The following is an 18,323-nucleotide window of genomic DNA, read 5'->3' on the forward strand; positions in this document are numbered from 1 at the left end:
AAAATAAACTTTTCTCAATTATTTTCACAAATCACATTTATTTAACTATGAACCATAACACAAGTGCAAAAATTAGATTTATTGATCATACCGAAAAATATTGAAAATAGATGCAAAATTCTTAGAGAAAAGTTGCATCAAGTTCCTAAGTAAAAAATGCTTCTACTGCAAACATTTCAGTAAATTGTACTTTACCTTGGCATATATTAATGCGATTTTTTTAAAAAAGTATAGCAAAATTTGAGATTCAGCAATTTAGGCTATTTTAAGTAACGAATCTATACTCCAATTGGGCTATATTACTCTAACTAGTTTGCGTATAATACGCAAGTTGGTGGTTTTCCCCGACCTGTTCAATGAAATTGTTAAAATCGAAAGTACAAAAACGATTAACAAATTACAATGGCCAAAAATGCACCAGTCGAGTAAATTTGATTGCAACGTGGTTCATTAGTGGTGAAAATAACAAAATAAATCCAAGCAAAGAAAATAATATTATGGTGTCGGGTGAGGAATGAATCAATGAATCAATGAAGAAACCCTCATATAGTTGGAAGACTTCCTTGTAAACAGACAACAACGTGTTATTATCAACGGTGAAACATCCAAGTGGGAAAGAGTGACATCAGGAATACCTAAGGGTTCAGTGTTGGGGCCGCTGCTGTTTGTCATTAATATAAATGACCTGCCCGAGATAATTAAGTCAACTGTTTACTTATTTGCGGACAACACAAAACTGTTACAGATAATTAACTCACAAGAAAGCAAAAAGTCAATACAAGAAGATTTGTTGCAAGTCTCCCCGTTGAGTGACACTTGGTTACTCCAATTTAACGAGGACATGTCTTAAGTTATTACACGTGTGAAAACACACTGGATAGAACACTGGATATGTGCTTAATAATACAACATTAGAACAAGTGGAGTGAAGAAAAGGACCTTGGGGTCATATTTGATAAAGAACTTACATTTGACAAACACATACGTGAAAAGTTGCAAAAAGCAATTTCAATTTTCGGTATGATCAGAAGAACATTTTAGTTCCTAGATTCTAAACTATTTATTCCACTTTACAAATCTTTGGTAAGAAACCATGATAGAAACATACAAGGTAGTTACAGGGAGATATGACAAAGGAGCAACTCAGTTCGTAAGGATTACACCCATAATATAACATGAGAATCGACTGGTCAGCTTTTTTTTTTATCGGACATTATTTTGCTGACTGTCGGCTCTCATTTCCGAAGGCTTATTTCTTTGATGCAGCTTCCGATGTCAGATGTAAGCGGAAAGAAAAATGCAATAATATCAATATCTATATCTCTAACAGTGATAACATCAATGTTTACTTACAGTTTAGGTATTAATTATCCCAACTATGTAATAAAACCATAACTTGAGGCCTCATAAAATAGTATTTAAGTGGATTAGATTTGATGAATCCTTTCTGTAACATTTTGACCTAGTTTTAAATATGGCGACTGGTTGCTACAAAAAACGAAATGTGAATTCAAGTGGGCAGAATACAAAGAAAAGTAAAGGCAGATCAAGCGTTTTGGAGACTAAATGCAATTCGTTTTTTCTATTTACCGACCGGATTGCTATATCAACATGAAGTTTTGTCTGGGTCATGAAAATTACATTAGGCGATGTAAATACTTGTTTTAGACAGATGTTACGGCTTATTTTGTCAAAATACTTGTTAATCTATGAAAAAGAGGAGGTTAATTGACATTGATGACTATTTAAATATGTGTAGCGTTTTTTGTATCCCCCGCCGGTCGTGGACTGGCGCGGACAGCCACTGCAGTGTATATCTGTACCTATCTGCGAGTAGCCCTCGGTTTAAGTGCCCTTTGTGGTAGCGCCGGACAACCACCACAATACCCAAGTTTTATAGAGAAATAGTCATGGGTCGTCGAGAGAATAAATTATCCAACACAGTCATAAAGTTTCCTGACTTCTGTATTCAGCATAGCAATCCACAGTACATACAAACGCAGCAACACCTAGCACCTCAAGAATCAAACTCCCAGAACTCTCTCTCACTTCTTCTTATATACTAAAATCTGTCGGCCAAAGTTTGCCCGATCGGGCAAACGTATCCTTATGAGACCTTATGACATAACTTGTAGGATCCTGTCGGAGCAGTCGGGCAAACCAACCTAATTATGAGGATACACATACAAGTAAACATTTAGAAAGTAATAAGGGATGAGATTATGATGACATGTACATAATTAAGAAGAATACAAATCAATCGAAATTGGTATAAACCTACAAATACCTACATAAAAATAGTACATATGATTTAAACGTTTTATATTGTCACAATCCAACCTTTGAAAATGTTACCCTCAGCACCGGGTAAATGGCCTATCAGAAGTTAGAGGTTAGACACAACTTAAAGTTCCAAAAGTATCTCGTCGTGCTATACCTCTAACATTGTAGGAGTACGTAAGGATGTGATCCAATACATCAGAGAGATCTAGCACTAGGTTAAACTCGCTGAAAATATTCCCCAGCATACTAAAACATCGATCAGGAAGAACTCATTCTCGGTTAGGATTGCTACTTCGCTGATACTTCGCTGATGGCGGCCTCGTTGAAAGTGTACACACTTGTAGAGAGGCATTGATGGTATTATAGATCTTGGTGGAGATAGGGGTTTTTCCCCCTCCTACACCGACTTTTGAGTTCCGGATACGCACGCACAGATATTATAGAGTTATTTACAAAAATTTAAAAGTATCACTATTAACAAAAAAATAAAATATCTATAAATTCCAGTCATAGGGACTGAAAATATGTATCATTTTAAAATATTGGTGTCAAATGAATTGAGGGTACCCTATGTGTATACGTACTAGTTAATAGATTTAGTTTCATAAAATTATGATCTATCTATAGGGTAGATTGATACAATGATATATAATGGGGAACACTGATACAAGTGGCGGGGCAATCCCCAAACAACTTGTACTACTTAATGGTAAATGAGTATATAAACCTGAGTAGACTGGCGATTAGAATTGGTCTATAGGCTGCATATGTGTTTAATAGAGTCTCTTTTGCAGTTTCCTTAGACCAAATCTATTTTAAAGTTACACTACCGGCCTCACTAAGGATGTTCACTTAGGACAAACTTGTTGTTGGTCTTCCAATATTTGTTTAGCTGAGTCTTAAAGCTGTTGATTGACTTGGCGTTGACTACCTCGTTTGGTAATGCATTCCAGTGGTTGACGACTCTATTGGAGAAGGCATTTTTTGTTGTATTCAGCCTGACCTGTCTCTTGAACAGTTTGTGGGTATTTCCTCGGGTTGACTGGTATGGTCGACTACTAAACATTGTGTCCGAGACTATTTTATCATGCTTATTAATAATCTTGTATAGTTGAATCAAATCACAACGTTTTCGTCTATACTCCAGTGTCGGGAGACCCAATGTTCTAAGTCTGTCTTCATAGGACAAGTCTTTGATATTTTTAATCCTCTTTGTAGCTCTCCGTTGGACATTTTCGATTTTGATGATATCTTTTTGTAGGAATGGTGACCAGATGGTAGTGGCATATTCTAAGTGCGGTCGTACCAGGGATTTGTAAAGAGTTCTGAATATATGTTGGTCCATGTATGTAAATGACTTAAAAATTACTCCCATGATACGATTTCCTTTTTGTGCTGCTATGTTAGCTTGTTCCGAGAAGTTCAGCTTCTCATCTATGATCACACCTAGATCCTTTTCTGTTGAGACTTTCTGGATAGTTATGTTTGAGGATTCGTTCCGGATGTTGTATTGGGATGTTTTCTCGTTGTTACCAATCTCCATATGTTTACATTTGGTAAGATTGAGAGTCATCAGCCAGTTCTCTGCCCACTTTACCATTTTATCTATGCTATTTTGTAGTTCTTGTCTGCTACCCGGAGTAGATATTTGTTTGTAAAGTTTGGTGTCGTCAGCAAACATTTTAACGAGGCATGGCACAACTTCTGGAATATCATTTACATAGATCAGAAACAGTACAGGTCCCAGAACACTTCCTTGGGGAACTCCACTTGTTACAGGTAGACTATGGGAACGTGTTCCGTTAACAATTACTCCTTGTTCCATGTCCGTGAGAAAATTTCTGATCCATTGGAGTACTCTCCCTTTAATACCATATTGTTCCAGTTTGTGTAGCAGTAGGCTGTGACATACCTTGTCAAACGCCTTGCTGAAGTCCAGGTATATCACATCGGTATTGTGCCCTTCATCCATTGATATTGTCCAGTCTTCCAGGCATTCCAGTAATTGAGTGGTGCATGAACGTCCCTGTCTGAAACCGTGTTGCTCTTTTGTGAATAGGTTGTTGGTATCCATATGTTTGACAATTTCGTCTCTCACTATTCTTTGTAAAATCTTGCTAGGTACTGAGGTCAGGCTGATTGGTCTGTAGTTACTTGGGTCTTTCCTTGAACCTTTTTTGAATATTGGGCAGACGTTGGCTTTTTTCCATGGGTCTGGGGAGTGTCCCTTCTTGGATTGATTTGTTGAATATAATAGTTAGTACATTTTTTATTTCATTAACTGTTTTTGCCAGCAGCATTGGATGGATATTATCTGGACCTGGTGATTTGTTAGGGTTGATTTTATTGATGGCTTTTTCAACTTGTGTGACAGTCACAGTAATCGTCTCAAGGGGTTCAGCATAATTTCTGGTTGAAAGGTGTGGTCTTTCTCTGATTCTTTCCTCTGCAGTAAACACACTGGCGAAGTATTTATTCATAGTGTTGGCTATTTCTTCGGAGGTCGATGTTAGCTCTCCTGATGGCATTGTAACATTTCCAATCGTTGTAGCTGTGTTAGTTTTAGTTCGAACATATTTCCAGAAAAGCTTCGGATTAGTTTTTATTTTGTCAGCCAGGTCTTTTTCGTAGTAGTATTTGGAATGCCTCAGAGTTTGTGTAGCTCGGTTCCTAGCCATTTTTTATATTCAGCAAAATTGTGAGCAGATTTACAATGTAGGTATTTGGTCCAGCATTTCCGTTTTCGTCTAACTGCATCCTTTGCTGTTTTGGATATGTATGGTTTTGAATTTCTTTGGCTGTAAGTTTGATGTAGTGGAATGTTCTCCCTAATTTCCCTATCGAGTTGTTGACTGAAGACTTCCCAGGCTTCCGATACATTAGAACAGTTCTCAATGTCTTGTAGTTGGATGTTTGTAAGATTTTGCCTGATAGTTTCATAGTCTCCTTTATGAAAGTTGTATCTTGTTTTAGTGTTGTCTTTAGGGTTGCTATCAACATACACGATTAGGTCAAATGCTAGTACTAGGTGGTCACTGGAACCTAGACTTGGATTATACTCAAGATTTTCCACCATTCCTTCCTCATTTGTGATGATCAGGTCCAGGATATTACTTACTTGGCCTTCTCTATATCTAGTCGGATCCTTTACGTGTTGAAACATGTAGCAGTCCTCGATAGTAGACAAAAATTTGTTAGCAGGGTGGTTGTTTCCGACCGTTGTTGACATAGTCTCCCAGTTGATCTGTTTGAAGTTCAAATCTCCTACTATTAATATATGTGTAAAGTTCATAGTATACAGCCTGTCAAAGATTTCTAGTATTTTATTGTTGTTCTCTTCTGTGTTATTTGGGCTCCTATAGATATTCCAAATAAGGAGTTGGTCTCTATTTCGTAGATTAATGGTGCAGGATACTTGATCTTCTAGAGGGTCTAGCTCAACGTATTCCGAGTTGATGTTACTCTTAATGTAGATCACTACTCCTCTCTTCATGTTGCTAGCTACATAGTGGTGGTAGTTTTCTATCTTGTAGTGGCGATCGTCATAAGTATATGATGGTGTTTTTTGAAGAATCTCGGTTAGACATATTATGTCAGGGTGACTAATCCGTATAATGTCTTCTAATTCAGCTTTTTTGGTTTGTGTTAGTGTATCACAGTTCGAGTACATAGTAGTTAGTTTCCCACATACTTCATTTTGAACATCATCTTGGGTAAAACTGGTAAAACAGGTATCCTATAATATGGTCTTTTGGGAACCTGATTCGGTAATGGTATCGTTGACCGGGTCATCGTCCGAATCAATTGCATATGCTAGTGTTTCCTCTTGGTCGTCCATGATGGATATTTGGGAAGAGTTGAGAGTTGTATCATTATATACACTAGCTGTAACCATTCTCAACTTGGCTGACCTTTGGCTGGGCCTTATAGGACTTATAAAGTCTACTGATTGTAGTGACCTAACGTCATCCACGGTTGTTGATTTCTGGATGGTTGAAGGGTTTTGATGACTAGGGTTTCGGATAGGACCTGTGGCGGGGCTATCCCCAGACAGCAGGTCTTTCTCCTTAGATTTTTTGTTTATCTTGGTTCCAGAGGAGCTTGAGCTTGAGGAGGACTCCTTTAAGTTTTCCACAGTCTTTCTTGCTTTGAATTTTGCCTTTCTTTCCTCACGTTGTAGTTTGGTAAGATCTCTTGTCAATATGGCATTCTTTAGAGATGGAGGTGCTCTGTCTTTGATATTTCTTGCCTTCTCCAGGAGTTGTTTACGCTCCTGTTTTGCCTTCATTACAGCTACTTGTGGCCTGGATTTGTCTTTGTTATGCTTGCCGAGTCTATACATGGAGAGTGTTTCCGGTATGGATCCAGTGAGGGCTGTACATAACTGGTTAAAGACCTGGGTGTCATGGGTTTTTATTTCATCTGGTGTTTGGTTTTCACATTCAGGCATATTAAACAATATCACATTTTCTTCCTTGGAACGTCGTTCTTGAAGTTCTTTCGTTCTCTCGTCAACTAGATCGAAGACATTTTCTCTGAGGTTATCCATCATTGTAGATGCTTTGTGAAGTTCCGTCTTGGTTTCTTTGGAGGTGGTTTCTAGTTGGTTTAGCCTGCTCTCTATGCTGTCGAGTCTGACCTCGTTTTTCTCACACAACATTTTGAGGGAGTTATTAATATGGTCCAGAGTTAGTTTTGTTCTTTTACACACTCTGCATGACCAGGTCATGTTATCTATGTCACTATTGATAAGACACTGATAGGCCATATCCGAAATCCTCGAACATCTTTGGCAGTAGTTTAACCCACAAATATCACACTGAATATGATTCGTGTGTGTGTTGAGTTCTGTTTCACATTGGCCACACAGATGTAGTGAGTCTTCTGGTTTGGACCTCTTATTGCGCTGGTCTTTGTCCATGGTGAATACACTAGGTAGACAGAAATGAACTATACTATGTGGTATTTAAAGACAGTTCTTGTATGTTGTACAAATATGTAGTTTACTAGCTCAGTGGCGGAGCAATCCCCAAACAACTGAGCAGAAACTAGTTAGTATACATAAATGTTAGTGTTCAGCAACAAAGTACTCTATGATCCTTCTCAGCCAGTATTTGTTTAGAACTTTGGTGGAATGGACCCCGTCAGATAGAAGTGAGTATGATATTTTTTCGGTTGTGTAGGCTTTGTTGCTCTTTCTCGACTTCAACATGTCAAGGGTTAGTTTGGGAGAGGCTGTTCCTAATTCGCGGTTTAGGGCGTGGATACCTTTGTTCAGCTCATCTATTTTCGCTCTTAAGATAGAGTCTGAGTCGGTGAGTGTTTAAGGATTTTCATAGCCTTTATTCGCATTCCATATCCGGATACTGTAGTAAGGGCACTCTAGAATAGTGAACTTTACAGAGTCTCCATATTTGTTACTGAGGGAGATGAGTCTGCTGTACTGCTCTATTACATTGTCGATAGAGGCCTCATGTAGGCTGATGAATCGACCAGTCTTCTTGGTAAGATCACACGTGCCCGTCCAGAGAAATATTGACACCTTAGTGTAACGCCTAATGAAGGGCTCCAAGTTCTCAACTATATAGTTAATCGAAACTCGGGTGTTCTGGCCAGGGCGACAGTACCACACAATACTTTTTTCAATAGGCGTCTCAGCTACATCTCTTAGTTTTAGGCCCTTACTATCAGAGACGAAAATGATTGTACGATCACTACGAACATCTAGCTGGGGCGGGTTTCTGTCTAGAAATTTTTGGAGTTTCGATACACTCATGGGGATAATTATAAAGTATACTACAATATGGAATAACCTACCAGACCATGTCGTTACATATAAGACATAGGATACTTTCAAAAACAGATTGGACATTCACTGGAACGAGCAGGAAACAAAATAATAAATTTAAAGAGAATATCAGTTAGGAAGTGACCATAATCATAATATTTAACTAAATAACATTGTGAGTCCAGCAACGAGGGTCTATAAGGAGCCTGTGCTGGAAAACATCATTAAGGATCATTAAGAATCATAAGCCTAGGAACATTCATCCACCTGTCCACCTATAGCAGATTCTCCTTTAATCGGTTCTAGTAGATATGGCAATTGTAGCAGTTCGTGATCGGTTTATGATAAGCATCTATGTGCTTCTCCTTGTGAAACAATTCCAACCATATTTACCTATATTGCATGTCGTAGAATATCTAATCTTATATTCGCTTCAAAATAAAAACAAATCTGCAACTTCCGTCATGTGTTCAAAAATTCCGCCAAAGTGACTAAGACAATTGAGATCTCATTGGTTGTATTTTTCATACGACAACCAATCGCTCTGCAGTTAACAAATTTATTTCTTTTAGGTCGAGTACGCTTGCGTCAAGCAAACATGGAGGATGCACGAGTCAGATGAGGTGGCTAGACGTATAATTTTATTTTCATTATACAAAACACTAACCTGTTGTTTAGAGCAAATAAATGCACGAGGATGTAAAAGGAGAAAATGACGGATTCTTTAGGGACTTTGGACTCTGTCGTCATTAATGATAAAGGGGGTGATCGAAGTGTCGGGCCAGCTGGCACGGCCCCCTCGACGGGAGACGACACGGATATGCAGGAAGTAAACAAATCCACTGAAGGTGCCGAAACAAACTCGGCCGAAGTTACGGGCAATGAAAATAGCAAAAAGACGGGGGCAGTGAAGAAAACTATATGTTTTCGCGAACCACACGCCATAGCAACTTATTCTGAGGCACCTGATCCATGGAAACGTGGTAAAGAATATCTTAATATCTAGATTTGGCAATGATTCGGGAATGAAATATCTACATTTTGTAGTAACATTAGGTCTTTCCACAGGGGCCTGGCACGAAAATTTTTAACCAATAGTATACATAAATGTATATCATAGTATCAAGAGTATGAACTCGGCGGTCGAGAAAAAACGGACCTATTTTTTTAAAACCGTGATTTGTAACGGGAGGGGTGAACTCACGCGTGCACCCGCTCCGCGCACATGTGTGTACTGATCAACCCAGGTTCGAATTGAGTTATGATGTTAAGTACGGTATTGGCTATTAGAAGAATGAACAAAGGCGTTTAAATACTGATATTGACGTTTATTACATAGACATAAACAAACAAAAGTAAACAATTACCGCAGCGGTTCGACTACACATACATATTGACATGGCACTCTACACATGACGTACACAAATACTCTTTGAGACCGTCCCCCCAACCCTCATACCGCTACATTCCTATAAACCCCCATGCATATAAAGCTTATCAACGACCACCCACCATAGTTATACCTAAATAAGAGAGGGAAAGAAATGTGACCGTCGGCTCACGAAGTCAATCGTAATAGCGGCGAACATACCTGCAAACACGGCGCGATAAATAAGTTCCGAGCACACAAATCCGAATAACCGTCCAATCAGAAGACCGAATCGAACGTACCTGACTAAATAATCTCGGACCCAAAGTACTCTCATTGGTAAACGAGGAAAGCGTGCAAAGTGTCGCAAGTCACCAGACAGAACAGGCGGCAAGTGCTAACTTTGGCTATAATTTGCATTACAATAATCTTAAACATCGCGAGACATATGCCTAACAACGAGAGGTAAACAAATAGGAAACGAACTGACAGAAATTTAAGAAACTAAAACCAATCCCGTTACATGATTATTTTAATAAATGGGTTCTATACAACATTGACGGATATCTTAGAGTGTGGGTACGTAATTTCACACAGTACGTAATTTCGCACACCTGACGATTTTTCCTGATCTTCCTTGAAATGTCAGAAAGCTTTGCTCTGTTGTTTATGTTGTGACTAAAGGAGGCCTCTCACTGTGATTTTGTCATATTTAGTTAAACTTTTCAGGATAAGTTTTGAAAAAACGAAATCGGAATAGATCTAATACGGCCCATCTCAGTAAAAAAAAATTATAGAAAATAAACCACTTGACATAAAATAATTCTGGGTGATAAATGACTGACTCACGTACAAATATGTAGAGAAACTATCCTTTTTTAGAATATATCAAAACCCGTATGAAAATCCATCAAATATAAGCGGAAAACAGATATTTTCTGCGGACACCCTATGACTTTCTTGACCTCGTTTACATTGTTTACTATGGGGAGCGGTCATTTTTCGTAATGAAAATGGCGGCGAAATGTCACTTTTTCATTTAGAAATATAATTGTGTTTTGATGTCATTTCAAGATTGGAACTGTACTTAATCTTTGTAAACGATGTTGTTGGTCCATGAAATGTTTGAAAATAATTATTTTCTCCAAAAACAAGAAAGTTTGAGGGGTGTGCGAAATTACGTCCCCCAAACCTGTTCAACTACAAGTTAACCTCAAGTTAATAACAGCTCCTGTGCGCAGTGATACGTCTGCGCATATCCCCTTACATACGCGTGTGTTGTGAAGCACTTGTACATCTGCCGATGTAAGTCCAGCCTTTTTGGTTCGGAATGAAAGTATTTGAAATTCATTAAAATCAATGCCGAAAGTGTGCGAAATTACGTACCCCCACTCTACTTTAAAGAGAAATAATTTATCTTTCCATTGAGTGCTTGATGAACGAAATTGGCCAAGTATTGATGAAGTTATGGCTTGATGAATGGGTAAATTTATGATAAATATGTGCTAGGTAGACATTTCCTTGTCCGGTCGAAATGTCGTCTCGGCTCTAATGGGTACCTCAAAAACCAAGCCAAAATCACAAAATCTACGCTTGTGGTGGTAAACAGTACCCATAACTGTGTTATCCACAATCTCCTTTGGAGGTGTCATGACCCGTACTTTGTAGAAACTCCATTTAAACATCGTGTAGCTCACTTACTTTAGCCATCACCGCCATGTTCATTTGTTCTTCGGAATGCTTCTCGAGTTTACCGACAAGCACAACATGACATAATTTGCATAATGTAGTCACGATATGTTAAGTCGAGAAGCATTCCGAGGGAAAAATGAACATGGTGGTAACGGTTAAAGTAAGTGAGCTACATGATGTTTAAATAGAGTTTCTACAAAGTACGGGTCATGACTTCTCCAAAGGAGATTGTGGATGAACAAAGTTATGGGTACTGTTTACCACCACAAGCGTAGATTTTGTGATTTTGGCTTGGTTTTTGAGGTACCCATTAGAGCCAAGACGACATTTCGACTGGACAGGGAAATGTCTACCTAGCATATTTTTCGTAAATTTCCCGATTCATCAAGCCATAACTTCGTCAATATTTGGCCAATTTTGTTCATCAAGCACTCAATGAAAAGATAAATTATTTCTCTTTAAGGTAAGATATCCGTCAATGTTTTATAGAACCCATTTATTAAACAATCACGGCTTTAAAGAAATAGGTCCGTTTTTCTCGACCGCCGAGTTCATACCCTTGATACTATAATATATATACCTATACTGTTAGTTTAAAAAAATCGTGCCAGGTCCCTGTGGGTCTTAAATTTCCATCTTTTTGTCAGTTTCAAGGATAATGCATTGCCGAGAATGACGGGCAGTTCCAATTAGGCCTAATGAATATTGCTGCTATATATATTTGTATTTAAAAATTGGTAAATAATTCGGGCTAACTACCACATCACCTTGTACACGTTTTAACATATCAGATATTATTAGAGAGACATTAAAAAGTGCTTAAGCCCAAGATGCTGTGGCCCTGACACCGTTTGGTATCAGGCCAGGTCATCTATTCAGACTACTTCCAAAACATACCCCACCCCCAGATTGTAAATCATCACTTTTGACGGCTTGATCTTAGAACAAGAACAAGGTAACCATCGGAAATGCCACTTACCTTTGGTATTTTCAACAAATGAATAATTTAGCTACTCAAAGTAATCGTCAAGATTTGAGGCAATTTGTATCCTTGAAGGACCAATATTTGTCAGGGTAATCAAATCCTTTTGGATATCAATGAAACAGCAACAAAAATTACTAATTTATCAATACAAATATCTAATACACATATTTTGTCTTGCTTATACCACAAGTTGTCTATCACTTTGTTATTTATTTATCACGATACGGAAGAGTACTATCCGTCGGTCACTGGGTGTTAGGACTGATGGCCGACACACAATAGGAACCTATTTTCGTCAGTAAACCCCCCCCCCCCCCCCCCCCCCCCCCCCCCAAAATTTTTTTTGAAAATTCTTCATAAACCAGTAGAGAGACAATGAAATATTAATGCCTATTCCATTCTTTTCTGAAGCTGAGGTCTGGGATAACAAAGATTTAGTAGCTGCTTATAGAAATGGATGTGAACAAAATAATGTGCGACCTTTGAGTAAAGTTTTAAATCAGCTACAGGTAAGATGATTTTAACATTAATAGTTATGTATAACAGCATATTGATTACCTGGTTATATTTAATATTTTCTGTAGAATTTGTAGATGACAGTTTGATTTCTTGTCATGTTTTAGCTAATTCCTTTCATTTTTTCAGGATGTAGAAATTCTAAAATGATTAAGATGTAATTTTTATAAAATGTTGCTAAATAATATAAATCAATACAGCATTTTCAATGTTTCCCTTTTTTCCATGACTTCTAGGGTATTCAATACACAGGGGAGAGACATGAAGCATTTTCTCTCAAGGGTATGTATATAACTATTGATGTAGAGAAATGTATCCTCAACAACTTTATGATAGCAAATGTAAACTGTTATGGGATACATTATCTGATAAAGCACCAATATATGAATTTAAAGTACATTTTTGTTAAAAGGAGTGGGACTGGGTCAGTGTGGCTTGTATATATATGTTAGATACTAGCCCTGTCAGCTGAGTGACAGAGACTATTTACTGTTGACGCAGGATTACTTCGAAAGGCACAGGTGAAGTACTAACCAGACAGATGGAGGAAGTTCCTTTCATCACTACAGGCACAAATTGAATGGGATAACAGTATGCGCGTGGTGATTGGTCGAGTCTGACTTCATAAGCCCCGCCCCATAAACAACAATGACAGCACGTAAAACTCTTCAATTCAGTAATCACCGAGATGTGACCGCGTAGTTACATGGCCTCTCAGTTTCGGTGTAGAACAAACAACTCGATATTTTGATATTAACTTTACATATATACTGTATGGTAATGTCCCAGTTAATTTGAACCGACGGAGAGTTCATATACTGTATGGTAATGTCCCAGTTAATTTGAACCGACGGAGAGTTCATATACTGTATGGTAATGTCCCAGTTAATTTGAACTGACGGAGAGTTCAAACACGCATTTTTTAGGGAAAAAAATAATTTTTTAACTAATGACAGTTCGAACATGTCAAATGATCAAAGTAAAGGTAAGATTTTGTCGGCAAATCGGCACAATGGGATCCCCATAAATGACGGTATTTTGAATATTGCCACAAAGATTTTTGAATTAAAGACTGAATGAATGATCATTATAATGACTTTTACAACAGATAATGAATTACAATGAACATTTTAAGTAATAAATAAAATTATTTGCGCTGAAATATTGTGCACAAAACAGCACCCCAACAATGAACATATTTGTACTTTATGTACGTGGAAGAAATCGCCAATGTTCCTTAGGCCCAATCTAGATAAAGATATCACTTAAAATCGACATTAAAATTCAACATTCGGTCTTATTACATGTGCCGTACGCTGGTTTGGGCAAGCCAGTTATGCGGTGTCATGTCAGCGAGCATGCTGGATATTCAGCTCCGGCCAAAACAATCCACTTGTTGGTAATATTTTAACAATGTAAACGTAAACGTGCATACTTTTCATCAGTTTAAATATATCAACATAATCTGTATCTAATTTAGACGTAGACAATCTGCGATCGGGGGGTAGACAATCTGACAGTTCGATTGTGACCTAATTTTACGAACAGAATGTTAACATTTTCAGCAGCAATTTCGTAAAAGCAACCGACTCTATTTATAATTAAAAAACATGTTCAGTTACGAAATATAACAAAGGACTAATACTTAACTAGATTTTCTGTGGTTTACTGCCAGTAAATAATTACGGACGTCGTCGTAGATTCTTAGGCCTCGATCAACGGTGCTGTTTTGGGGCTTTGACTGCACGCAAGGCTTCTGTTACACAATTAACATTAGGCCTACAGTACATGTTAGATTTCTAATTAAATGTAAAAATAAATGCTCACGTTAATGGAGAATTCATCTTTCAGGTAAATCAGCAAAATGTGTGCATTCCCAGAATAAATTATCCACACTCGTGTGTATAGATACACAGGTAACTAGTTCATCCACATATCGAGGAAGTAATGCAGCCGTGCCTTTCGAAGTAATCCCGCGTCGACAGTAACACAGAGGTTGTCACTCAGCTGACAGGACATGCTTCTTTGGCCCAGTCAGTAGAGCCATGAATTTTCACACCAAAGATCTAGACTTGGGTTTGATACCTTTACGGGACACTTGACAGGAATTCGAACCATCTACCTCCTCTCGTGTTGGAAATGCACAATGCAATATTTTGGGGAAACCGGCGGTCCACTCAACGTCAGAATCAACAATCACCGCTGGTCTATCAAACAGAACAAACCTGACTATCGGGTTGCCAGACATTTCAACTTACCCAGCCATAGTTGGAAAGACATGCAGGAGATCGCAATTAAGCACTGTTCCTACTGGACACAAACCAAGTGTTGATCGAGAGAGAGATTCTGGATTACCTATCTACAGACCTGCTTTAAGCTTTCACAAAGGCATTAGCAAACGTTAAATATATATATATTACAAATTGACATCAATTGATCATTCTCTTTTCAATTACTAATCCCTACTTCCAACATTTTCCTGTTCTTTTTTATGCTTTTTGGATCCTTTGCATATGCTGCCCAACAAAAGCAACTAAATTTAGGACTTTGCTCCTTTGTACACACACAAGCCGGGGATATAGGCGACTAAATTTGTATCCTATACAAATGAGCAGTACATATAAATTTTGCCACACATTTGATATCACACGTGGCACGCTTTCCAGTCACCGCTCTTGATCATATTGTAGCGTTCTGCTTAACATGATGGCTACATTTTGGTAGACCGGCTGCCACTTGCAAAGGGTTAATTGCGCTCCATTGTGCTGTATTTGTCTACTTTTATTGTCCCGTATTACTGTCCGCATCATATTATATAATCATGTTCGTTTTGTATGTCTTGATAAAGGGGCAGATCGCCTCGAAAATTAGACAATTTTTTTGTCCACACAGAATTACTTTTTGTCCCATATATATACAGTAAAACCTCACCTTACAACCACCCCAAAATTATGACCATATATATATATATATAGCATATGTCTTTGTATTGGCCGTTTCAGTATTATGACCACACCCCGCTATTCCGTATAACGACCATTTTCAGCTCGCTTATTCGAAGAATAGGGGCAGCTAATGTTGTCACCCCGGTGTCGGCGTCGGTGTCGGCGTCAGCGTTGGCGTCCCATTTCACGTTAAAGTTTTTGAGCAAGTTTCTGTTTCGTCAATTGTTTAAGCTTAAGTCATCATAAATGTTTATGATTTTCTTTTCCTAATGTGTATGGATGCTGAACGTGATAATACAACCAATTTGGGGCCCTTTAGGGGGTTTTTGAGTCTGTTAATTTGTCATATTTCCATGTTTAAATAGTAAATACTTGAACATCAACTTCTTCTGAATAGGCGAGCTTTGCTGTTCGCCAACAGCTCTTGTTCATAGTTCCAACGACCACTAATTAACACTAATTGACCCCTTGATTACCACCACAGGCACATTTACCTGTGACTCACATTCTTGCAGGCATTGACCCATGAACAACTGCCCGCAGGTACATCAGTCAGTCTTTTGTTTCCATCGACCTAATTATCAGATTATCTACCTGGACAAGGAGAGTGTCAATAACCATCATTTGTATACTTGTGATTAATGGTCAGAAACCCGTCAGTTGATGTGATCAAAACCACATGTAACGCAACATTCCTTTTGTCTGCCCAGGTGACGAGATCAAGCGATTTAGCCATTTATTGTTCATAACGCCAATGGAATTAAAATTCTCTGTCACTCTTAATAGCGACAAGAAACAACAACATGTTAAATAAACGGGAAGTTAGTGACAACACACGATATGTTATTCAATACATTTAAACAAACATTTCAACCAAGTTTTTTTAGTCCATATATTTTTAGCCCACCATCATCAGATGGTGGGCTATTCAAATCACCTTTCGTCCTTCCATATGTCAGTTAACAATTCTTGTTACCGCTGATTTAATGTAGCAGAAACATATCGTCATATATGACTTTTATAACACCACTTCAAATCTATACAGGTTAAACATGACTAGTCATAATTGTTGGTGAGAAACACAAATTTCTGAATTTTTACAGGTGAGAAACTTGACATGCGTCACTGTGAGAGTCTAGAGGAGGTGTTCAGAAGAGTGCAGTTTAAATATGTCGACTTTGAAGCCTGTCATCTAGATGATGAGGTAAGTTCCATTTGACATGATTGAGTATTATGTCGTTGTTATTTCAGACCTCTGTGGCCCTGTTTGACATGATTATTGAGTATAGTGTCGTTATTTCAGACCTCTGTAGCCCTGTTTGACATGATTATTGAGTATAATGTCGTTGTTATTTCAGACCTCTGTGGCCCTGTTTGACATGATTATTGAGTATAGTGTCGTTATTTCAGACCTCTGTGGCCCTGTTTGACATGATTATTGAGTATAATGTCGTTGTTATTTCAGACCTCTGTGGCCCTGTTTGACATGATTATTGAGTATAGTGTCGTTATTTCAGACCTCTGTAGCCCTGTTTGACATGATTATTGAGTATAATGTCGTTGTTATTTCAGACCTCTGTGGCCCTGTTTGACATGATTATTGAGTATAGTGTCGTTATTTCAGACCTCTGTGGCCCTGTTTGACATGATTATTGAGTATAATGTCGTTGTTATTTCAGACCTCCGTGGCCCTGTTTGACATGATTATTGGGTATAATGTCGTTGTTATTTCAGACCTCTGTGGCCCTGTTTGACATGATTATTGAGTATAATGTGGTTGTTATTTCAGACCTCCGTTGCCCTGTTTGACATGATTATTGAATATAATGTCGTTGTTATTTCAGACCTCCGTGGCCCTGTTTGACATGATTATTGAGTATAATGTGGTTGTTATTTCAGACCTCTGTGGCCCTGTTTGACATGATTATTGAATATAATGTCGTTGTTATTTCAGACCTCCGTTGCCCTGTTTGACATGATTATTGAGTATAATGTCTATAATTGTTGTTATTTCAGACCTCTGTGGCCCTGTTTGACATGATTATTGAATATAATGTCGTTGTTATTTCAGACCTCCGTGGCCCTGTTTGACATGATTATTGAGTATAATGTCGTTGTTATTTCAGACCTCCGTTGCCCTGTTTGACATGATTATTGAGTATAATGTCGTTGTTATTTCAGACCTTCGTGGCCCTGTTTGACATGATTATTTAGTATAATGTCGTTGTTATTTCAGACCTCTGTGGCCCTGTTTGACATGATTATTGAGTATAATGTGGTTGTTATTTCAGACCTCCGTGGCCCTGTTTGACATGATTATTGAGTATAATGTCATTGTTATTTTTGACCTCCGTGGCCCTGTTTGACATGATTATTGAGTATAATGTGGTTGTTATTTCAGACCTATGTGGCCCTGTTTGACATGATTATTGAGTATAATGTCGTTGTTATTTCAGACCTCCGTGGCCCTGTTTGACATGATTATTGAGTATAATGTCATTGTTATTTCAGACCTCTGTGGCCCTGTTTCAGACCTCCGTGGCCCGGTTTGACATGATAATTGAGTATAATGTTGTTGTTATTTCAGACCTCCGTGGCCCTGTTTCAGACCTTCGTTGCCCTGTTTGACATGATTATTGAGTATAATGTCGTTGTTATTTCAGACCTCCGTGGCCCTGTTTTAGACCTCCGTGGCCCTGTTTCAGACCTCGGTGGCCCTGTTTCAGACCTTCGTTGCCCTGTTTG

The 18,323-nt window shown here is 38.2% G+C and overlaps 1 protein-coding gene across 1 annotated transcript in view; it reads left to right on the forward strand.

Moving 5' to 3' along the window:
• The first annotated feature begins 8,627 nt into the window (after positions 1-8,627).
• LOC138319845 (protein phosphatase 1 regulatory subunit 37-like) overlaps positions 8,628-18,323 on the forward strand; it is a 44,642-nt gene continuing 34,946 nt past the window's right edge. The window contains exons 1-4 of the mRNA XM_069262974.1: positions 8,628-9,054; positions 12,529-12,626; positions 12,870-12,915; positions 16,682-16,782. Coding sequence (XP_069119075.1) covers positions 8,784-9,054; positions 12,529-12,626; positions 12,870-12,915; positions 16,682-16,782 — 516 coding nt within the window. The 5' untranslated portion in view covers positions 8,628-8,783. The remainder of the gene's footprint in view (positions 9,055-12,528; positions 12,627-12,869; positions 12,916-16,681; positions 16,783-18,323) is intronic.

The sequence above is a fragment of the Argopecten irradians genome, chromosome 3 (genome assembly GCF_041381155.1).
Source record: "Argopecten irradians isolate NY chromosome 3, Ai_NY, whole genome shotgun sequence".
Classification (NCBI taxonomy): domain Eukaryota; kingdom Metazoa; phylum Mollusca; class Bivalvia; order Pectinida; family Pectinidae; genus Argopecten; species Argopecten irradians.